The sequence below is a fragment of the Lepidochelys kempii genome, chromosome 9, assembly GCF_965140265.1.
Source record: "Lepidochelys kempii isolate rLepKem1 chromosome 9, rLepKem1.hap2, whole genome shotgun sequence".
Taxonomy (NCBI): Eukaryota; Metazoa; Chordata; order Testudines; family Cheloniidae; genus Lepidochelys; species Lepidochelys kempii.
Genome location: NC_133264.1, coordinates 25,206,726 through 25,231,407, shown reverse-complemented (window position 1 = coordinate 25,231,407; position 24,682 = coordinate 25,206,726). Strand labels below are relative to the sequence as shown.

The window sequence follows — 24,682 nt, the reverse complement described above, 5'->3', positions numbered from 1 at the left end:
AAACAAAAGTTAATGTTGCATCTTGGATCATATAAACCCTGCTCCTGCTCCCACTGATTTTGAAGGTCTAGGATCAGACCCAGAATGAAAGAGAATTGGAATTCTAAGGTCAATACTTCCAAGAAGGTTACTAGTTTGATTGGAATATTTCTTTTTTTTTTTTAAATTAGACAATTTCAAAATGGTCCTGAAGTCCTAGGTCCATAGTTTTTATTGAGCCTGTTTATATCTTGTTCACAGCTCCGCAAATGTGGCCCCACCTTTTCCCAAAACTCCCCATCGCCTTTGGGCTTGCACTCAGAGAGGCACTAGAAGTTTGTAGTCTCTAGTGCACAGGGACTACAATAATGTTGGCCCTGGCACAGGGAAGGCAAGATTGACGGGAGTAGGAGGAAGCCTCCAGGCACCCTACACCTGGTGCACCTAAATAAGAGCCAGGGACAATGTAGCAGCCCACGGCAATTTGATTAGATGGGTTGTGTGAAATATTTGCATGAACATGTGAAACCATGCCAAACGCGCCAGTTTTCAGGTTTCATCACCCACTTGAAACTCAGATAATGTTTGCTCACAAATTTTTCCAGTTAACCTCAGCCAATTTCTGTCTTTAAATCAAAATCATGTGAAATTTGCAGTTTTGCACTGCACCAAGTGAGCACCCCTTTGACACGGTAGGGGTTTTTGAACATGAAACATGTGGGGATGGAGTTCCAACCACACAGATTGAAACCAGCAGTACATGATCACCCAAATGCCAGCAAAGCAAAACTGCCACACAATTATCTTTAGCTACAAGAGCTCCCACAAACAGACTACAGTAAGAGCTTAACACAGACAATACTCCATTGACTTCACTGACTAGTTGCACTTGGGTAAGGACTGCAGAATGAGGCCAAGGGTGTTGAAGTCAAATAAACATTCTGAAAGTACCTTTCAACAGGCAGCCTAAAAATCTGCTCACAGAGCTTTGTTTAAAATAGCTTTTGCTTAGTAATCAGTGGAACAGGAGTCATAATTTGGAAGCTTGAAGCTAATGACTGATAAGAATTTATGGCTCATATTTACTATCTCATCCTTGAGCTATGGCGTGTCACTTTATAATTAAAGCAGCATGATCTTTAAAGTTGATGCTTGAATAGCTTAGTAACACACTTAAGAAGATTTCTTCTAAAGCAGAGCTTTCAGCACAGTGCTTAGGGAATTTAGGGATCTGTTCTGGGGCTTCAGTACAGCCAAGGGCTGGGGTGATATGGATCCACATTTCCTCAGCAGGACCTCTGGGAGGCACTCTGCCTCAAAGAGAATTCTCCCTAAGCTGTTGGGCGTGCAGGGGGAATGCTGGGAATAACCCACTGCTTGAGACCTTCAGAAGGTGCACCATAGATCCCCCCCATGCAGCCAGTTGTCTTTGTTGGCAAATATATGGGAAGAAGGCAGTGGACCCATGTCCATCCCTGTCGTCTTTGGAGTATCTTGCATCCTAGGAGTGCCTCGAGGAAGCAGGCTTTGTGCTTCAGGGACTAGAGCTGTGTTGTGCAGGTGTGCACAGGGCTGGTGTAGTGAGGTGCCTAAGAGCCCGCAGAGTAGCAGGGCACAGACAGGCTCTCAATGCTCAGCAGGAGTTGCACATAGTCTTAAAATCTCCACTCTGAATGTACCCCATAACTTTAATAGTGCCTCAGGTAACTCTAGTTAAGTCTGGATTTTGTTATGTAACAGGAGTCATGGAATCAATGCTCTTATAGGAGGGTGGGTAAAAACCCATGAGTCCTGACAGTATGTTTTGTACTGTCCAGCCCTCGCCTGGACAGTCCAAATATGTGTGTGTGTAGAGTCCATCAGTTCGACAATGACATTTTCATGCTCTTTCTTTTTATGGATTCTGGAGTGACTGTGAAGTCCAAAGCATGACGCGCATGCTTGTGAGCAGATCGAGCAGACAAAGTAATTGGTGAGCGTCTTGGTAGCTTCAGCAGTAGTATGATGCTTTTCCCTTGCAGCTAACAGTCGATTATTTCTGTCCTATTCAAAGGCTTGGAAAGCTCTGAGTGCTGTGTCTTGCCATGCTGCTCTATTTAACACAGCCTTCTCAACATCATCCAGTTTTATTGCACCAAAAAGTGTGTGCTGTTCTTGATGCTGTCCTTGCAGCACTTTCTGGAGTGGCCTTTATTCCCGTGTCCTTGTGCCAATTATCCATAGAAAATTTTTCTGGGGAGTTGATATTCACACATCCTAATGATGTGTCCAACCCAATGTAGTTGGGCTTTTATCAGCATGGCCTTGATATTTGTGGTCTTTGACTTTTGGAGAACCTCCAAGTTGGTAATCTTGTCCCGCCAGCCGATCCCATAATGAGTTGCAGAGACTGCAGATGGAAGGCCTCTAGCTGTTTGAGATGCCATTTGTACAGTGTCCAGGTTGCACAGCCATAGAGGAGAGATGTGAGCACAGAAGCATTGTAAAGTTTTATTTTTGTTGAGAGGGTTATGTTGTGGGATTTCAGGACTTTGCTACATAGCTTTCCTAATGACTGAGAAGCTTTCTCTATCCTGTTTGTGATCCCTTTGTCAAGAGATCCATCATGGGAGATGTTGCTGCCGAGATGGGAAATCCTTGCTTTAGTTGGATTCCACTGATGGACATGCTAGGGGATATGGCATGGAGCCGTGAAGATGATTGGTGCAACATCACAGTTTTCTCCAGGCTGCTTGTGAGGCCAAACAATTTTGATGCTTCAGCGAAGCAATCTGCGATGCAGATCTCCCTCTGTGTGTGCTAGGAGGGCACAATCATCCACAAAGAGTGCTTCTCTTGTTAGTCAGTCTGTTACTTTTGTTTTTGCTTTAAGCCTTGTAAGATTGAAGACTGAGCCGTCGTGTCTGTATCTGATGTATATGCCACTGTTGAGCCCATCTGTAGCATGGTTGAGAACTTGGGTGAAGAAGAGGTTGAACAGCACAGGGGCAAGGACACAGCCTTGTTTGACTTCATTTGAAATGGGAAAGGAGTCAGTGAGAAAAAGTACCTGACCTTGCATCCCCTCATGAAATAAACGAATGATCTTTACCAGTTTTGGTGGGCAACCAAGTTTTCTGAGGATCATTCATAATCTTTCCCTACTGACTGTATCAGATGCTTTTGTGAGATCAGTGAAAACACTGAACAGATTCATGTTTGTTCGATACATTTTTCTTGTATTTAGAGTCCCTTATTCCTTTAAGGGAATAATATACAACAACTTGCCACCTTAAATGGAATTAGCCAGACACTTCAATGTAACACACTGGATAAGATAAAACAATAAAACAAGCTTATTAATTCAAAGAGATGGATTTTAAATGAGTACAAGTGAGGAGGTATAAGGATTAGAAATGGTTACAAGAAAAATAAAGATAAAACACTGTCTAGTGCCTAACTTAACAATCTATATTAGATCCAAGCAAAGTTTCTCACCACATGCTTCCAGCAGTATTGTCAGGACTCCTCCCCAGAGTCCAACAGCTGCTTCTTTTATCTTCTCAGGTGCAAAGAGTGAGATGGACAGGGAGAGAAAAGAGAGGTGCCTTTGGGTTATTTGCCCTTCCTTTTTAGAGTTTCAGTCCCCCTCTTGAAAAGCATTTCCAGCTGAGAACCAGGAACCAAAGAGTCTGTGTAGAAAAATGTTCCCTGCTGGGTTTTTTTCACCTGTGTTTGCTCACATACAGGTTTTCTTTTGTTTCCTCCCTTCCCCCTTTCTGCTTGATTACTCTGTTTACAGCTTAAATGCAAATTAAGGCAAACACATACTCCTTTGTTCAAGACAGGTCTGTTTGACCAGTTTGATGCCATGTGAGTCTGAACATGTATTTTTAATATCATAAAGGGGGAAATTTATAACTTTACACATAATGCTGCTGCACACATTTTACCATATTACTGATCAGCAAGTTATACGTTTTCAGATGATACCTCGGAAGGCGTACCTTGTACAAATATTATTACAATAGTGTATAGGGCAGTGGTGGGCAACCTGTGGCCTGTGGGCCACATGTGGCCCATCAGGGTAATCCACTGGCAGGCCTCCATAAAGTTTGTTTACATTTGCACAGCCTCCCGCAGCTCCCGGTGGCCACAGTTCGCCGTTCCCGGCCAATGGGAGCTGCAGGAAGCGACGGCCAGCACACCAGCTTCCCGCAGCTCCCATTGGCCGGGAACGGTGAACTGCAGCCACTGGGAGCTGTGGATGGCCGTGCAACTGTAAACAAACTGTCTTGTGGCCTGCCAGCAGATTACCCTGACAGGCCACAGGTTGCCCACCACTGGTATAGGGTGCGAATATAGGGGTGCATTCTGCCACACCTCTACATAGGAATATAATCAGCTGATGCTTTGTTTCATATTGCCCGGTTTTGCCAATAGTTAAGTTGTCACAAAGTACCTGCAATATCATTAATTTCTTGTCATTTCTACTGCATTTCCTGAAAATATTTAACATCAAAGCATTTGGACATTACTTCTACAGTACAAATGGTGTTGATTAATCAATTTGCTGATTATTCTCAGTAGGCAGCGTTCATGGACAATTACTGTGGCTTTTTATTTTGTCTTTTAATATTTTCTTATTCCCCCTCCCTCAATATTTGAGGAAGAACTTGAGCCAAACTAGGCTTTATAGCAAAATACTGAATGTATCTATTCTCCCTATGGGAAAATTGTCCATTAATTCCTCACCCTTGTTATATTGTAGTTCCACAACCATACCATTCACAATGGGAATTAATCCCTCGTATTCGGGGAACCCCAGTGATGAGTGTAGAAAAGAAGAACCTGCATAGAATACAAAATAGAACAGAATTCTCTAATTCATATTTGAAGATTTTTTTAATTCTTCATCTTTACAGAAACACGTCACAATTGAAACATGCATTTAATTTAATTGATTTATGTATTTGTGACATTGCTTCTTCTGTTAATGGCCTAAAGAAATGAACACAGAACTGAGTGAAAGGCACCCCTGTGGCCCAAATCTTCCCCTACTGCATACAACTTACTTATATTGGTTCTCATGGAATCATTTCATATCCTTTGCTGGGAGAATAAGGTCTTATCTCTGACAATGACTCCTTGTGGGGCCTTGGTCAAACAATTTATTCGCTCTCCTGGTATGGTCTCTGACCTCACTGGGTGTTGTGAGGATTAATTAACATTGCTAGATCGGTCTGGGGGTGCCAAATGCTGTATAATAGCTAAGTACCATTACTTCTTTTTGCTGCACATAACAGCGAAGATCCAATGTAAAACAGCGAAGATCCAGTTGTGAGTTGCCAAGCAAATGTTTGAAGGGATGTTTCCCTTTCCCCCATGTTTGATTTTTTTTTTTCATTTATCTTCACTTCTCACAGAGCTTCCACATGTAAATATATTTACCCTTTTTGCTGTATTTGAGGGCAAACAGCTTGACTTCCTCACGGAAGTTCATGTAGATGATTCTGTAATAAAGTACATTTCTTGTAAGTGATCCCATATGAACGAATTACTTTATTAAAGTTGAATGCATGAAATAATGAATCAGCATCTTACTGTGTTTTCTTACTTTGCAGTCTTCCCCGCAGGCATTTTGCAACCACCTTTCTTCAGTGCCTCTCAATCCAAATCGCTGAATTATGGTGGCATTGGTATGGTCATTGGCCATGAAATCACTCATGGATTTGACGACAATGGTAAGGTTCAGGGTTTTTATTGGATAATCCTTTTGGTAGATATTACATTATTGACTGCATACTTTGCAGTCTAGTCATTCAAGGTAGCAGATAAAAAGATGGTGCTTCTAGGACCCAATCCCTATTTCCGTGTGATTTGCACTGGTGTTCTCTGGAGAGCAACAGCCAAAGCACTACAGAGGCACGAGGGTAGCCTCAAGGCTGCAGCAGGAGCAGAGGCACCAGAACAGGCAGGTCCGGGGGCGATGGCCCCACCACTTTTAAAAGTGAGGAGAAAGCAGGAGGCGGGGTCTTGGGGACAAGAGGCAGGATGAAGGCAGGGCCTTGGGGGGAAAGGGCGCCACAGGGGGCGGAACCCTGGTTCTGGCACTGATGCCCCCACGCCACCTTTAAGAAGCTTCTGTCACTCCTGAGCAGTAGCACAGCACATGCTCTCCCTCCATCATGGTTTTTTGACCAGTGGCTCTCCTGCTTTTTCCCCGGGCTATTCCCAAAGCCCTTTGTATGCTGTTGTGGAGAGAGCCTTATGTTCTAGGCAACCGTACCTTTCCTTCCTGGCTAGAACACAGGCTTGTTTGGAAAGAAGAAAAAAGGCATCATTTCTGTGATTGCTTCATTACAGAAACACCTATTTGCATGGATAATTACACTGTAATATATTTTCTTCTAACTGAGAAAGTAACTTTTATTACCCTTCATCATTGCATCATCAGCTTGTTTCTTACATACATCATTCTGTGTACATGTCCTTACAGGTAGAAATTTTAATGAGAATGGGGACCTCATAGACTGGTGGACTCCAGAATCAGCAAAACATTTTAAGGATCAGTCGCAGTGTATGGTATACCAGTATGGAAACTTTTCGTGGGACCTAGCAGGTGGACAACATGTAGGTCATTCATAATTTGTCTATACAATGTCATTTTAAATGAAATTAGATGGACATTTAAGGCCCAGTCCCACAAACTCTTATATATGAGAGTAGTGCCATGGTGGTGTATGGCCCAGATTAGCCTCCCTCAGAAAAACCTGTGGAAGGAGACTTTGGTGGATGACATCTCCAAGAAGATCACATACATACGGTCTGATCCAGCAGGGGTCAGTATTTACCCCCCCCCCCATTTGTAAGACCATGGTTTGTGACTGCAAATCTGCACCGGCATTGAGCCCTGAAAGCCATAGATTCATAGATATTTAGGTCAGAAGGGACCATTATGATCATCTAGTCTGACCTCCTGCACAACGCAGGCCACAGAATTTCACCCACCACTCCTGCAAAAAACCTCTCACCTATGTCTGTGCTATTGAAGTCCTCAAATCATGGTTTAAAGACTTCAAGGAGCAGAGAATCCTCCAGCAAGTGACCCGGGCCCCATGCTACAGAGGAAGGCGAAAAACCTCCAGGGCCTCTTCCAATCTGCCCTAGAGGAAAATTCCTTCCCGACCCCAAATATGGCAATCAGCTAAACCCTGAGCATATGGGCAAGATTCATCAGCCAGATACTACAGAAAATTCTTTCCTGGGTAACTCAGATCTCACCCCATCTAATATCCCATCACAGGCCATTGGGCCTATTTACCATGAATATTTAATTACCAAAACCATGTTATCCCATCATACCATCTCCTCCATAAACTTATCGAGTTTAATCTTAAAGCCAGATAGATCTTTTGCCCCCACTGCTTGGAAGCTGCTCCAAAACTTCACTCCTCTGATGGTTAGAAACCTTCGTCTAATTTCTAGTCTAAATTTCCTGGTGGCCAGTTTATATCCATTTGTTCTTGTGTTCACACTGGTACTGAGCTTAAATAATTCCTCTCCCTCTCCGATACTTATCCCTCTGATATATTTATAGAGAGCAATCATATCTCCCCTCAACCTTCTTTTAGTTAGGCTAAACAAGCCAAGCTCCTTGAGTCTCCTTTCATAAGACAAGTTTTCCATTCCTCGGATCATCCTAGTAGCCCTTCTCTGTACCTGTTCCAGTTTGAATTCATCCTTCTTAAACATGGGAGACCAGAACTGCACACAATATTCCAGGTGAGGTCTCACCAGTGCCTTGTATAACGGTACTAAAACCTCCTTATCCCTACTGGAAATACCTCTCCTGATGCAGGTGAGTCATTGAATTGTAACTCCCTTGCTGGACAATGATTGTTGATGCATTAATATGCATTAATGATATACATATATGGATAGAAAAATGACTTTCAGCAGATCATAACATTTCCCCTTACAAGGCACGCTTTATATGTAAGATCACTATTATATAAAAATGAGGAATATGAGGGTTACAGAGTGCTCCCCCAAGGTACAGAATGTCACAGAGGGACCACCTCTACATAATTAAAGGTAGTTCAGTTTCTCACAGGAACACAGAACCCTGCAGTAGGAACCCATCAGATAATCTGTCCCCACATTAGGTTTCTTCCTAATCTCTAATATTTAGAGATTGTTTTAAACCCTTAAGCATGAGGTTTAATATCCCTTCCTAAATTTGTGAGAATTAACTATTATAACTCTGAATGGCCTTGTTTTCCATATAAAGTGTCTAACTTGTTTTTCATTCATGCTAAATTCTTGGCCTCAATGGCTTTCTGTTGCTGTGAAGTTCCACACTGTAACTTTGCATTGTGTGAAAAAGTAATTCCTTTTATTAATTTGGAATTTGCCACCTTTTTGTTTAAATGAATGTGCCCTTGTTCTTGTGTTATTAGACAGGGAGCCCCCAATCTACCTTCTCTATTCCCTTTATTATTTTACGAACAGTCCCCTCTCTTACTCATCAGCTATCTGAGATAAACAATTCAATCTTTTTTCAATCTCTCTTCATGAGATGGTTTCTGATTGCCCTTTTCTGAACCCCCTCTAGTTTTTCAATACACTTTTTTTAGATAGGTTGACCAGTACTTTACACAATATTCTAGATGAGGACTCACCACTGATTTAGGTAAGGGCATTATGATATTTTCTGTATTCCCCATCTTATGTCTTCCACCTCCTACCATCTTATTTACTTCCTTGAAGTAGCACACTGGGCAAAGGTTTTCATTGAGCTGTGTACATGTATGCCATATCCTTTCCTGAGTTGATACAGTTAATTTAGAACTTTGTAAAGTGTTTATATTTTTCCCTTCAGGGTGCACTATTTTATATTTTTCAACATTGAATTTCATTTGCCATTGTATTGCCCATTTGCCTAGATTTATTAGGTATCTCAGATTCCTCACAGTCTTTTCTGGGCTTGGCTAACCTAAATATGTGTGAGTCATCTGCAGATTTTGCCATCTGTTCCCACTTAAACTTCCTGGTAGAACAGGGAAGATAATTTATTTTTGGCTTCATTTCCTTGGAGCTGGAGGTGGGGAAAATGTACCTCCCAGTCTAAACTCGTCGTACTTGCTACTTTCCCTGGCCCACTCAGTCTCTCCCCCTGCATTGTCAGCAGCACAGATCCCAAACCAGGTAGAGACAGGCCTCCAATGAGTCTGGAGAGAGCTATGGTATTCATCACTATAGTTCTTGAGTCCTGAATAAGTAGAGGCTTGCAGATTCAGGCCCTCAGTCTGTTTGTGTATGTTTAACGTTCCATTAACTCATAAAAGCAGGTGACGATAACATCTGTCTTCTTTTTTTTAACTGAATATGAGTCCAGCCTATTTAACTCAAATGGCAAAATTTCCAGTTGAAAAAGTATTGAAGGATACTCAGTCATATCAGTGTATTTCTATTTCTCTTATAAACAGAGACCTGTATTAGCACATTTTCCTTCCATTGCTGCAGTCTCCTCTACTCCTTTGGTCTGGAATTTGCTTAGAGTCTAAGCAGAGCTGTGAACCCTTCAAAGTTCAATTTGAACAGCTTCATGAATTTGTCAGAACCATTTTGCATATATTCACAGGCCGTGAAGTTAAGCAAAGTTGGCATTCAAACAATTGGGGCTCTCTCATAGAGGAAGGGACAGTTAAAGACCTGGATTAGGATTTAGGGTTAGGTGGGTTCTAATCTTGAATTTGCTGATTTCCTTGTGTGATCTTGGGCAAATCATATAAGCTCTCTTTGTCCCCAGTCCGCATCTGTAACACCGAGATAACATCACTTCCCTACTTCATCAGGATGTTGTAAGAATGAATTCATTAACGTATGTGAGGCACTCAGATATCACCACAGAAAAGCCGATGAATAAGTGTTAAATCTCATGTATCTACAATCCACGGTTTGGAATGCGTACATGTTCATGGGGTTGTACCAGGTTTGGTGGTTCACTAGAATAGCAGTATGTGACTTGTCCCAAGGAACTTCTCCCAGTGAACCTCCTTCAAACTGAAAATGCACTGAGAAAAAAACATCCTCCTAACCAAACAGCGCAAAGACATGTTGACACAGAAAGAGCCCTAAGAATCTCGACTAGCTGAGAAAGGCTGATAGAACTAGACAGAGGTAAAACAGACTGAGTGCCTTTGGAGTTCCAAACTTGCATTTCACACGTTTAAAAGACTGAGTTTCAATTCTCTTTCACCTGAAGTTTCTGCTGAGCTGCCTGCATTCTCTGTGGACAGCTTGTAAGGGCTTGTGCTTTGCAGTTTGTGTTGTTGTTTCTTTCACAGAGAAGGCCACACAGCAAATGAGGATGAGCCCCTGAAACACTGTTGGACAGTAAATGGGTGGAAGGTGTTTACAATAGCACCTGATTCCACTGTGAAAGGCCAGTTACTTACAACATCTGTCTTGTTTATTTGGGACTTCTCCAGATAACCACACGCAGTGTTCAGCAGTGCTGAAAGCTGTTTGTCTAAAGAGCAGAGTTTCAATGGGATGGAACCTCCTGCTGCAAGTGATGAATGAGGGGTTGCTCCCAGCTGTACCTTTGACTCTTATTGTCTCTTTGTTGACAGCTGACAAGTCTGTTCATTGCCATACAGAACGTGCAAAAGACAAACTCCCATCCAGAGGAGTTTTCAATCTATCAGCTATACCAATAAGATCACCAGAATCCTTTTAAAATCATTTGGGGAAATGACAGCGCAGGTTTTTGTCCTGATACTTATCCACCCTCAGAATTGAATCTAATGATGAGTTGCAGTTTTATGACTTCAGATGACATGCAGTTTTGGATTAAGGACTGGCAAAGTTGTTCAATAAAAATAAAGAGCCAGGTTCTCCACTAGCATAGCTCCATTATCTTTAGTGTTACTACATTGATTTACACCCACTGAGGATCTGCCCCAGCATGTTGATTAGAACATGAAGCTAAGGGGCCACCCACCTTGCCTGATATCCAGCAAAATTCCTAGTAAGGTTCCAGCAGATTTGCCAGTCTTGGTTCTGTTAACTCATGTCTTCCAACATCATGAAGTCTGGGTCTTCCCTGCTTCATGGGTTTCCAGTGTATTCTGGCCACCACTGGCCTGGAGACCTTGAGCAGTGATGACAAAAGCCACACTGAGCCCAACAGAATCAGCCAGACCCACCGTTTAGATTATAGCAGAAGTAAGGGGGATGGGTTTGAGAAAGATAAGAAGCTAGATTTTAAGGACACAAAGAACAAGAAAGAGTGAATTAATCAGCAGACATCAGAGAGTCTGGGCAAGAAAGATATGACAGCCATAAAATGCTCATTGTATCGAGAGGGAGTTTGGAGTTAGGGTTTGGAGACAAGGGAGGCAGAGAATGTTCAGATGCATTAACATAAATCTTCTGTTAAACATTGAAATTTGGGAGGGCTTGCTTGAAACTTTTGCCATTCACTCATCTCTGCTTTGGAACCTGAGGCTGCTAGTCAAGGCCAAAGTGGGTAAATAAACAGGAGATATTCAGAAGTTTAGCACTGTAATTCCCAGGATAGAGAAGCTTTTCCTGCAAGAAAACCTGCAACTTTTTCATTTCTCTCTTTGCAGCTGAGTGGAATCAATACTCTGGGAGAAAACATTGCTGATAACGGGGGTGTTAGACAAGCGTATAAGGTGAGAAAGATCCATTTTCTCTTTGTCTTCACAGTTGAGATTATTACTGTTGAAACACATTTATTAAAGTTCCTGGGGGGGGAGCAGTTTTTATGTGTGGCAAAGACAGAAGGACACTTTACTGTAATTCTCTGTCACCAAGTCAGCTTCTAAAACAACTGAAACTTTGTTACCTTTTGTTCAGTATATTACTCACTTTAGGGAAGGGATTTTCTATTCCTAGTGCTCTTTTGTTTATTATTGCCCATTACAGCTCTCTCTAGCTCTCTCTCACTATTACTGATTGGGCATAAAGAATTTGTAGAATGAAAACACTTAGTGAATCAATCCCACACAAACTTTAACCTGACTGAAATGATCATATTGACCTGTTGTCTATGTCTGTTCACCAGCATTCTTGTTTATGAATGGCAGCGAACGGTAATGGTAGTCTTCCAAGTTCCTCCCACAAAACAGTCTCTGCCCACATGGAACGCCATTCACAGTAGATTGCTCAGATGTTCAAAATATGATCCTGCTTGCTTTCAGGGCTTGGTTTCCCCTTACTGAGGTCCATATACACCCATCAGCTCTGTGTGCCAGGCTACCCCTGGGTGCGGGCCCAGATAGGGTTGCAAACTCTGACTGAAGCTATTCCGGAGATTTTTTTTTCCAATATTACATAATGTCATTTTCTTAAAATACCCTATTAAAATCTCCTGGATTGCTTTCAGTAGTCACCGGGAAATTGATGCCAATTCAGACCAATCCTGGACCAATCCAGACCAATCCTGGAGGGTTGGCAACCCTAGGCCCAGATGCCCTGCTAGGCTCTTCTAGGCTTCTTGGGTTTGGAATGGTAAAATGGCAGTACTTTCCCAGTTCCACTCTTGTGGCACCACAGTGAGGTCTCCATCACAGCAGATGATGTAGATCCTCATAATATGACCCACCCTCTCCTTTTCCACTTTAATCAGAGTGAAATATTTCACAATGTTGACACTTTATGTAATATCACTCCATACCAGAGCACCCCTGGAACAAATGGGGCAGCTCAGACCTCTCAGAGCTATTGTTACAAGTTCTGCAAACACAGGAATCACTGCATCAGTTATACTCAGTTCACTAGGGAGTTCCTGGAAAGCTTAGATTCTGGACAAGACGGCAGCAGCCAGAAAGAGGAGCTGGTATGTCATACTGCTACGTACAAGCTAAATCCAAGACCTGGTTTATGTAGCATTTAAACAGGAAAGCACAAATACACAGGATATTATCCTGTCTCAAGTCAATGGGAGCCCAGAGCAAACCTAGCACAGGGAATAATAGCAAGTCAGCAGTACTACCAAGAAGGAACTGGGTCTTCAGAGTTACTGTGATATCACAGATATGGTCTGTATTATGAACATGTGAAAGGAGCAAGTTTCACTGGATGACAACAGATTTTTTACAAGAATTTAGTTCAGGGAAAAGTTTCACCATTTCTGCCAATGAACACTTTTTTTTCTTTTCAAAATAAAAAGAATCCACAAACTAGCAAATCAACTTAATTACAGCCTGAAAAATGGCCTGCATTTTCATAAAAGTAGCCCTAGGGAAAATTTCCTTTTTCATAAGGAAATGTTGCATTTGTCACCACAAAATCAGTTTTACACCAGACATAGGTATGAATGAGATTCTGATCGCCTACGGTGTAAATATGGAGCAAGAGCAGTGGAGTTACTCCACATTTACACCATGTAAGTCAGACCAGATTCTGATCAAAGAGGTCTTATAAGTCAGACCAGATTCTGATCAAAGAGGTCTTATAACTGAAGCATTGTCATAATTCCTGTGGTAACAGCCTATGGATTTAATTAAATAACTTGAAATTACTTACATTCATGGAGAAAACAAAGAATTTGGGAACAGAATGACACATTTGTGTATTGTCTGAAATCAGAGAAGATGGTGATTTTTCCTGCAACTGAAACTTGTTACCCCACAGCTCTAACTGTAGTATCATGGAAAGGATCAGGTTAGAAATGTTAGCTGATTAAACAGCAGAATAAAGCCTCTGTTTACACATTAATCATCTTGGAGACAGACTGTGCCCCCTGGAGCCCAGGCACAGAGGGGTCCTTCATGCGCAGAAGGAGCTCAGTACACTCCATGCTGCAGTCCATGCACCTAGCCAGCAGAGCACTCTGCATAGTCCAGGTGGTCTGAGAGGAAGAGTGGGTGGGTGAGATGAACATAGTCTCCTTATTCTGGGCTCATGCACTGTACTTTAGGAAGACAGCACAATATCAGGCTGCATTAACTTTTCTACATAGCCCCTCTGGGGGCTGTGGTGGGGTAGTCTCTGTTAGAGTGGCTCCGAAGGAACATGCACAAGCCCAAGGTGCTGAGGGTCAGAGCTTCCATGGGGCCTGCCAGATTTGGAAGTTGGCCCCTCTCTCTTTTCTGTGGAAGTTCAATCCCCCTGTCCACAAGGAGATATGAGCCGGGCTAAAATTCACCTGGTACTGTCCGGAGCAGAGCTCTGGTAAACATTTTCAAACCCGCTGGAGTTTTTATAGGATTTTGGGAGAGGGATGTGGGGGGAGGACTCCAGAAAATACTCAATAAGAATGTAAACCCTGGATATAACCATGGCAGGGGACAATCGAGCCATAGGTAATTAGTAATGCTGGGAAATGCAGCATGAGTACATGACAGTTAAATGGGATCTGATAAAATATTAACTAATGTAAAGCTTGCTGAAGTGGGGAGGTTATACGCGGCAGGTAAACAAATCGGCCCGGCCCGCCAGGGGCTTTCCCTGCACAAGCGGCAGAAGAAGTTTGGGAACCACTGGTCTAGAGTTTGTGTCTCTACAGTTATTGTCATACAAACACAATTCGCCTATACATTATCTTTCCTATAAAAAGGTGCATGACGTCTGGATGCCGACGGCATGATATATTGTCAGCTATCACACCTGTCCTACTGAGACAATGATATTGCTGTGTTTACTTTTCTACCAGTAAATTGCATTCCTTGGACCTAATCCTCCCCTCACTTACCCCAGTATAAATCAGGAGTAACTACCTGAACTCAGTGGAGCTACACCACTGTAAAACTGATCTGAGAGGAGAATCAGGCCCTGTGTCAATCAGATCATTGCATTTCTTTCCTGTGCTGGCCACTCTTTTTCTGCACATGGGTGGCATTCAGCCAGAGAGGATACCTAAAATAGTCTTGCTGTAGTATGTCAAATAATCCATGTTCCTTCTCATTAAAGTGCCATTTTGATAAGGGAAATAGGAAACCATAACATTTCTGCTCCATTCGTTTTGCAGGCCTACGAAAACTTTGTCAAAAAAAACGGAAAAGAAAAACTGCTTCCCGGGCTTGACATGAACCATAAGCAGCTGTTCTTCGTGAACTTTGCACAGGTATTGTATCCTTCTTGACTGGAGGTTTGAAAATAATTTTGAGTTACAATTTCACCATAAGCTGAACAGCAGTCTGACTTTTCTCATTCTAACAAGAGCTGGCAAGGTTGTTAAATTGAGCAGAGTCCAGAGCAAAGCAGACAGGATGTTAATCCTAGCTACACACGTGAATTCATGCAGGAGTAAGTCTGCTAGGCACAGTCTTCTAGGCTCAAATGCCCGTGAAAGTGTACTACAGTATGTGGGATTTTATAGAATCCACATTTTTTCACTGTGGTCCAATTTGAAATGTGTTCTCCAGCATTAAATGTTTCATAATAAAACTAAAGCAACACTTCTCCTGAAAAATCTTATTCACAACAAATCACTTTCTTTCTGATACGTTTCTAGATATGGTGTGGAACATACCGTCCAGAATATGCTGTCAACTCCATTAAAACTGATACGCATAGCCCAGGCAAATTCAGGTCAGTGTTTATAATCATCATCCTCGGCTGTAAGATAGCTTTTCATTGTAGATATCAAAGCACTCTACAAAGCAGGGCAAGTATCATTATCCTCATTTTATGGATGTGACACAAAGAAGTGACATGACTATCTCAAGGTCAGACAGCAGGTCAGTGACAGAGCCGGGAATAGATTGCAGACATCCAGGCCTGTGGCCTTTCCTTGTTGCCTCCTATGATCATGTTCATTTAAGCCTCTGCTAAGGTTCTCCCCAAGATGGCCGAAAGACAGACAAGGAAGTGACTTAAGGGGCTCCGTGGCCTGAAGGCTAGGATTGAAATCCTGGCTCTGCTGAAGTCAATGGCAAAACTCCCACTGACTTCATCGGGGCAAGGATTTCAGTTTGTATGTCTCTCTTGACAGCTCTAAGGAGAGAGGGCTCAGCCAGGGAAAAATGAAGAAATCAAATGGTCTCCCCACAAACAGGGATAATAGAAGGGAGGAGGATGGGCCTTTTTCTATGGTGGGAGCTCTTTGCCTAAAGGTACGCAGGCATCACACCAAATCAGAAGCAGGAGCACCTTCCAGAACTCTAGGGGTTCTTTTGTTTTGCTTTTTATTGTCTGGATTGGGTCTTTTCCTTCACTGGTATGGCACAGACAGTGTGACTGCATCCTTAGACCTACATTATTATTATTTAATTGTACTGAGGCACTGTCTAAGGGCCACAAACAGGACTGGGGCAGCATTGTACTGGGCACTGTACAAACACAAGGGAAACAAGGTCCCTGTTCCCTCCCTCTCCCTAACAAGAGGGAAGAAAAAAAGGCTGGTAACAAAGATTCTCCACCCCGTGAGCAACAACAGACCCACGCACTGTGGCGTGATGGAGAATTGGTTTACTTTTCCTCCCATCAGGCAACTGAGTCATAGGTGATCATGCCTAGTGGTAGGAGTCCAAATGCCAGAGCCAAGGGGTGAAATAGGGTCAGACCAGGGCCAAAGGTCAGAACCAAAATCAGAGTCCAGGTGCCAGAACCAAGGGTCAAGACAGAGTGGGAGCCAGAAATCAGAGCCAAGGCTCAGAACTGCATTACCAGGAGTCAGGGAAGGCAGCAGTAGGGCTGGCTCAGAGCCAAGAGCAAAGCTGGGACAGGACTGGGTGCAGGGCAAGGTCTAGGCTGGAGCAGTGGTGGAGAAGGGCTTGGAGAGAGACAAGCACAGGGAAGCAGAGACTCTGTGGACATGTGCATTGAGCAACCACCAACCTGCTGCTGCTGCTGAGCTTAAGGACCATCCTGCTAGCTTCCTCAGCCAGTCAGGCAGGGCGGTCCATCAGCCAGCCTAGCTGACTTGTTAGGCTGTCAGGAGTACTGAGCAGGTGCAGGGCCTTCCTCCTGGCAAGTCAACCCATTCTGGAGAAAGCTGACTCTGTGCGTGAGGGGGTGCCAGGAGGAAGGCCCTGCAGCTGCACTTGCTCAGTACTCCTGACAGTCTAACGAGTCAGCTAGGCTGCCTGACTTCCTCTTCCCCTGCAGGGGCTGCTCCCAGGGCAGGTCAGACCCACCTCTGGGGTCTCCCCCAGCTGCAGGAAGCTCCACGTCTCCAGCTGTGTCCTCCCCACCCAGAGAGGCTGCTGCTCCAGATGTCACCTCTCCTCCCCCACACGGAAAGGCTGCAGCTCCAGCTGTCACCCTCCCCCATGCGGAGAGGCTGCAGCTCCAGCTGTCAGCCCCCGATTTGGGTGGGAGACTGCTGGGAAAACCACAGAGATGGTAACCCATGCCCCCATACCCTGCTACCCTCACTTCTGTGCTGGTGCTGGCTTTAAGCTGGGTGCCCAGCCAGCAGCCTTCCTCTCTGGCTGCCCAGCTCTGAAGGCAGTGCCCCTGCCAGCACCAGGGCAGAAGTGAGGGGGCAATCCCATGACACACACACCCCCACACACACACACAATAGCCTTGCCACCCTCCCACCTTTGGGCTGGGACCCCCATGATTACATCTTGAAATTTCAGATGTAAAAATCTGAAGACATGAAATTGACTAATTTTAAAAACCCTTGGCCATGAAACTGACCAAAATGGACTGTGAATTTGATAGGGCCCAACTTATGAGGCTTAGGTACCCAGAAGTTGCAGACGGTGTGGGCTGATTAGGACCCTTAAATTTTAACCTAAACCAGCACAACATTCCGTTTGAACTACATAAAAACACTGCGTTTGTTCTTCTATATCCGATCGGCTAAGTCTCGTCAGAATGGTAGATGCCACAATACCTGTGCTAGCCACAAAAATCATTGTGAACCCTACAGCACTTGCACTCCCGCTGATCACATTATCTTCTGATACAGTTCAGCACATCACTTCCAAAGGGCTTTTTTTCTTAACCCCCTCTCTTTACCAGAGAATTATTGCTTATCCCACATATTCAAATATTTGGTGAAAGCAGTGACTGTTCCTGCTGTTGTCATTAATTGGCATTTTGGTGTGGGCGTTTCTGTGTTATCTGCAAACCTCTCCCCAAGGCAATTATATTTAAAACTCCTGCAAGCCGCTGAATCTAGGCACAATGTTAATGAGGATCTGTGGCAGTTCGTTATAGCTTTGCCTCATATTTGTGTTATTAATTTGTACAGTTCATTCGTTCTTGTGATCGGCTTGATGTCCTTATGCATTTATATTTGGATGCACTTTGCTTCAATGTCATACGTTAAGTCTCACTACTGTTTTTATATCTATATAGGTGGCTACAAACGAAACGTGCCTAATCCTGCAAACCTTTACTCACACAAGTCATCTTACATGAGAAATCTCACTGATATTGCCAGGACAGCTTGCCTCAGTAATGATTTGCAGGATCAGGCCCAACATAAAGCTCTAAAATCTAAAGCATCTTTGTACATATTAGAATTGTATCTAAAACTACAACATATTTAACTTAAACATATAAAACTACCAGGATATTAATGACTTTGTATCAAAAAGTCATATGGACTCAAAATGTATAGGTTTATTTTATGCCTATTGCATTTGCTGGAGCTGATTTATTTCTCTGTCAAGGTGGGATGGGCAGTTCTTTATATTGCTTTGTTATTTGCATTATATGTTTTTAACGTATGGATTGGTTGTTTTGAGCACTGGATGGAGAATGACAGAAGCTTGTATATACCTGAAGTTGTTGATCAGATTACATTTGTTACAATTAGAATAAATGTAGCAATAGAATACAATATCTAAGTATAATAAAATAAATATGAAAGGAAGCCTTAGATTTTTGGTATCTAAAGGAGGAAAAAGAAATGAAGTAATTTTTCAGATAATTTGCATTTGATTGTTATTCCATTTTAAAACAAATCAGATATAATGACAGATACAAGTCAAATCCTGCTCATCTGACTCACCTTATTGGTATTAGTGACATAACTAAAGCAAGCAGGATTTGCTCTCCACTGCCAATAGATCAAAAATAATGACAGCTATAAGTAAGATTTTATGACACACAGAATATTTTTGGCTATGTTTTTGGCAAAATCCTACTTCAGTAGCTCCAGCCCTGGGATTGGTCAAAGCTTTTCTGGATCACTTACTAGAAAGCAATCTTTGTCTTCTCTCTCTTCTATTTGGTCCCATGTGCTGCTGATGGCTCCTGAAAATACTTACCAAATATTCCCCTTTTGATTTTACAGGGCCGATCCGGTAATTTGTAACAAATGTAATCAGATAAACTGCTTCACCTCTATTACTGCTCACAATTTCCACAGACAGTTCTTGATTATATTGAATCTAATTGTTATTGAAATTATTCAGAAAATGATTTCTGCAAATAATTCTTGCTTCACAATCAATTCAGTGCCACTATTTGATATTTGACACTAAATACTGGAGTTGTTTTGACTAGATGTATAGGTCACAGGGTATATTTCTGCCCTGGGAAGGGTGTAATTCTCAGAGTCAGGTTTCACAATACAAATCTGAAAATTGCTTTTGACTAGCATTTCCCAAAATTCACTTAAAATCTACTGTTTATGTCAACATTTCTTCCAGGAAACTTGTTCACTAGAATATTTGTGGGCAGTGACCAGAAAAAGGGGCATGACTATAGTCAAATGGAATGAATACTAACAAAAAACATCTTCAATATTCCTCCAGCTCTAGGTTTTACCTACTTTTACAGAGGACTTAAAGCACAAATGGAGCTGTCAGAAAAATTGCCAGCAAAACGAACAAAAGGCCATTACCCTGTTCCTATGATGTCAATGAGAGTTTGACTCCAATAGACATCAATGGAAATAATATCAGGCCTGTGTTTCTACGGGTCGCCTTCTTTTATATGTGATAGGGAATGTGCAAACTGGAAAAATAAAAATTTAGGTGGGCCACTACCATTTTAGAGGAGAAAGGGGGATAACCTGAAAATGCTTATGGATGTTTCCTGAAATATTTTGAGGTGCAGAAAATAACAGTTCGGTTTTATTTTAAGTTGGGTCTTAAAGAGAATTAGTGGTACCAACTTCTTTTTGTTTTTGTTTTAAAGGATCATAGGATCATTGCAGAACTCTGCAGAGTTTACCGAGGCCTTTTCATGCACCACAACAGAGTACATGGACCCTGCAAAAAAGTGCCGTGTTTGGTGACAGCTATAAACCAGGCACCCCAAGGACAAACTTCCAGGCAAACAGAAATTTGGAACTTACTGGGAGGACTGGGGGAAGGAAATGTGCTACAAAAGTCATTTGTTAGTGGACAAAAAAACCAACAATATCTGTGAGATCAGAAATTCAAAACAATCAATTCTTCAAATTAAGGTTTATAGCCAAGGCAGCAAATATAATATATAAACTGCTTTTTTATGACCAAACCTTGCAAAATATAAATCACTTAATTGTTTACCTATTTCTTCACTCTTAAACAACATTGTTATTATAGTTTAATTCTGTTTCCCATTTGGTCTACAGATTTTTTTATTCTCACTGGGGAACACTTAATCACCTACTCCTTTGAGAATGTATACTGATATTTCTGATCAGATGGAGGAAGAAGATATTAAGTAACACATTATCTTGGACACAGTGGCGTAGCTAGGTGGAGCGAACAGGGCAGCAGACATAAAAAAAAGGTACCACCCGCTTGTACTCACCAGGCGGCGCTCCGGGTCCTCGGCGGCACTGAAGGGCCCTGCCGCCGAAATGCCGCCAAGGACCCGGAGCGCGTGAAGGCCCGTGCTGCCGAAGTACTGCCAAGGAGCCGGAGCGCGTGAAGGCCCCCGCCGCCAAAGACCAGGAGCACCACCGGGTGAGTAAAAATTAAAAAAGGAGCCTATAAATTAAAAAGGCGCCACTTGTGCTCAGAGGGGGAGCAGTCGCTCCCCCCCTGGCTATGCTACTGCTTGGACATCAAAGTATAATCAGACAACAGTTCATCTAAAAAATGTCAGACTCTGTACCCTCTTCTGTCATGATAAATGTGTTCTACCAAATGTTTGTTTTCATTTTTACTTGAAATGATTTATATGAGAAAAGTCCAAAGACCTGTTGTAATTCACTTAAATAATTTCTCAGTAATTATTCCAATGCTTAAAGGCTATTTACTTGGTTTTATTTACCGCCTTCCAGCCAAAATGAAAATGTAGCTAATTTATTAATTTTTGAGTTTACAATCAGTAATGTTGTGATCAAAGACCCCTTCACAGGTTTCTAAGAGTTGTCTTGCTTTCTCTAAACTTGGTCTTTTAAAAAGATTTGTAATAATATATAAATCATAGTTTTTATTTTTAATTCTGAGCTACACTTATGACTTGAAGTTATTGTTATATATTTTATCAGTGGCTGCATATAATTGAGAAATTTTAGTTACACATAGTATGATATGAAATGACAAAGCCTATAAAACAGATCTCTAAAGGGATGCACCAAAAAACAACTTTTGAGACTCACTTTTTCAATTTTTAGGGCCTGATCCAGTAAATACTTTGACTTTGTTGATGTCAGTAGTCCATTTGAAGTCAATGAGACTGGTTATGTCATTAGAGTTATACAAGTGTTTGCAAGATTGGATCCTTAATTGGTACTGGCAAAAGGCTTTAAATACACTATGATACATATGAAATGCCCTCCTGCAGGTTGCCAAGAACTTACTGCTTCTTCTATCGAAGCTAGTTAAGACTTCCAAAAATAAACACCAGATACCTCCAATGACTTCTATAATGGGTAAAACTATGTTCATTTTAGCTTTCCAAGTTTGTCGTCTGAGGAAAACCTTTTGATAATAAATTGAAATTATGAGCCAACTGCTCATTATTGTCTACAATGACTGCAGTGTATGTGTGTTTTCTGTGGGAGATGTGCAGTAACAAAGATGTGTCGTCTGCAGTAGAGGTACAGAAATTCCAAACTCCTGGGGTGCCTGTTATGATTAACATGAGAACTCAAATTATTTGATGATAATTAAAAAAAATAAATGGATAATTTGGAACCTAGGGAAATTACACCAGAATGGACTATGCTAGTCTTTGTCTCACATGCGTTCATCACACCAGGCTGACAAACAAAATACATCAAAACATAGAGCACCAAGTCCTCTTCCTGCACCCTGCCCAAGTAGTCAGGCTTAGTGCAGGAGCAAGAGGAAAAAATACTCTGTGGATGCTACTGCAGCTCACCAGCCACTGCATCACCACTCGACAAAGGACAACAGCAGTGGCTCAACATAGTGGCAGCCCCCAGGCCATCTGTCAGCTCTGTGCTGCCAAAGCCCATTGTACGGAGATCCTGACAGAGCCCCACACAACTTGGCTCTGCACTGTATTCCCAGTGTAGACCCCTGAGCTGGCTTTCCAAATTCTACTCCCCACTTTGCACAAGAGAACTCTAATCCCAGTTCCACTCCATCTGGGTCCCCCTGTTGGCACAGCAAAGGGGATAGCAATGTGTGACCTAGGGAGCCCCTCAGTGCCAACTGGCAGAGGGCACACCATAATATAACTCATATCAGGCTTGGCACACTCATTGCTCCAACTCGCTATTGTCCTAATCTGTACCTAAAAGGTGCCCTGTAAGATATTTTATCTAAACTGGTGCCACGCTGGTCATTAATATTATTTTGTGGTGTATGTACAGGTGATATATGAATTATAAATATGTGTTGGAAATATTTTCTTAAAATGTGTTTGGCAAACAGGGTTTAAGACACCCCCACCTTAGACAAAGGTATGTGGTTCTTGAATGTGTTTCCAAAGTAAATTGAGCAAGGCGAGACAATGAAATTGTCTACCTTGCATGTAAATGTAAAGTCATCAGGCAAACCAGTGTGGGGGATGGCCTCTTAACAATAGGAGATGGAAGATGCAACTCCAGGAAACCTCCTGGAGATAAGGTCATTGAACTTTGGAAGATATAAGCAAAGATAGAGAGCCATTTTGGTATCCATTACTGGACAGATACAAGTGGCCAGGGCTCTTGTACATCTGAGGAAAAACAAATAGAGGTTTTCAACCAAGGAGGCTGAAAGTCTATGGAAACTGAAGATAGGTGATAAACCTCCTTATATTCAGACTGTAACTTCCTGAAGTTAAATTTAGTCACTAGAAAGCATGTTTAGTTTGTAACTTTTCATATTTCTTTCATTTGTACTAGAAACCCACTTAATCCTAAATTTTTGGTTAATGAACTTCGTTTTAGTTTTACCACAAACTATCTGAATGCTGTGTGTTTCAACTACATGTGGGCGGACCTTCAGCTAAACTAGCAGGCTGGTATGTATGGTGTCTCTTTGGAGGCAGCAAACTGAATATCTTCTGTGAGGGCCCAGTGAGAGGGACTGGAGGCTACAGAGGCAACAGTTTTAGAGAGACCCAGGACCGGAAAGACTGTTGGTGTCACCCTACAAGGAGTAACCAGGATGATCAAAGCCAGGGTGAGGCTAGAGTGCTGTTGGCATCAGGGCTCTGAGCCGAAGCTGTACAGCAGAGAGGCACCCATGGTTACAGGGCAGGAAGTGACAGAACACCTTTCGGGCCTAAAGTATCACATAATGGCCCCAAAGAAAGGAGATTACAGGATAGGAATAACAAGAAAAAAAAGACAACTGTGTATTGGATTTCTCTCTCTACTGGATCCCTCTCCCACCCCACTCTATCTATTATCTTAGGTACTTATATGGCCTCCATTATTGTATTGTCTGAATGCTTCACAATCTTTAATGTGTTTCACATTTCCCTAGTTTGTTTATGAGAATGTCATGTGGGACTATGTGAAAAGCTTTACTAAAATCAAGATATATCATGCCTAGTGCTTCCCACCCCCAACCACCCCCAAGGTAGTAACCCTTTCAAAGAAAAAAATTAAGTAATGATTTGTTCTTGACAATTCCTTGTTGGCTATTACTTTTAACCCTATTATCCTCTAAGTGCTTACAAATTAATTGTTTAATAATTTGTTCCAGTGTCTTTCCAATTAAAGTTAGGTTGAGTGGTCTATAATTCTCCAAGTCCTTTTTATTTTTAAGGATAGGTACTTTGTTTGCCTTCCTCCAGTCCTCTGGGGCCTCAATCATCCTCCATGAGTTCTCAAAGATAATCGCTAATGGTTCCAAGATGTACTTCGGGAACTAGCTGAAGCACCGTACAATTAATTTCATTAGGCTCTGCTGTCTTGAATACATCAAACTTACCTAAATATTCTTTAACCTTTTCTTTCCCTAGCACGAGGGACAGCATGAGAAAGCACAAAGGTGCTTGTTGGAAAGTTTAACAAATGTGCATTGGAGGCTGGTGTCAACAGCTTGGTAACAAATAAGAGAGGATAGGTAGCGTGAGGCTAGAGTGTGAAGGGCCTAGAAAGTGAAGACAAGCAGCTTATGTTTCATGCAATAGACAAGGGGGAGACAATGGGGAATGCAAAGAGAAAGTGACATCGTCAAAGCCACAGACTAGAGAAATAATCTTTGCTTCAGTATTCTGAATGGAAATGAGTGGGGCAGGATTGCATTTGTCAAGGAAAAAGAGAAGGATGTTGCAGTAATAAAGACATGCGATGATGAGAGCTTGCACAAGTTTTAGCTGGATGGACAGGAAAGGCCCTATCTTATAGATGGTCTACATAAAGAATCGGCAAAATTTAGACATAGCCTGGAGGTGAGAACCTAGAGAGACGTCCAAGCTGAAGATGAGAAGCAGG

At 42.3% G+C, this 24,682-nt stretch overlaps 1 protein-coding gene across 4 annotated transcripts in view; it reads left to right on the top strand.

Annotated features, from left to right (window-relative positions):
* MME (membrane metalloendopeptidase) overlaps window positions 1–21,815 on the top strand; it is a 68,538-nt gene extending 46,723 nt beyond the window's left edge. For 3 of the 4 annotated variants that reach the window (XM_073359630.1, XM_073359632.1, XM_073359629.1), the window contains 6 exons: window positions 5,583–5,702; window positions 6,458–6,591; window positions 11,601–11,666; window positions 14,966–15,061; window positions 15,452–15,528; window positions 20,044–20,457. In XM_073359630.1, the coding sequence (XP_073215731.1) occupies window positions 5,583–5,702; window positions 6,458–6,591; window positions 11,601–11,666; window positions 14,966–15,061; window positions 15,452–15,528; window positions 20,044–20,143 (593 nt within the window). In that variant the 3' untranslated portion in view covers window positions 20,144–20,457. The other variant, XM_073359628.1, reaches the window with a different exon arrangement.
* Window positions 21,816–24,682: the final 2,867 nt, after the last annotated feature.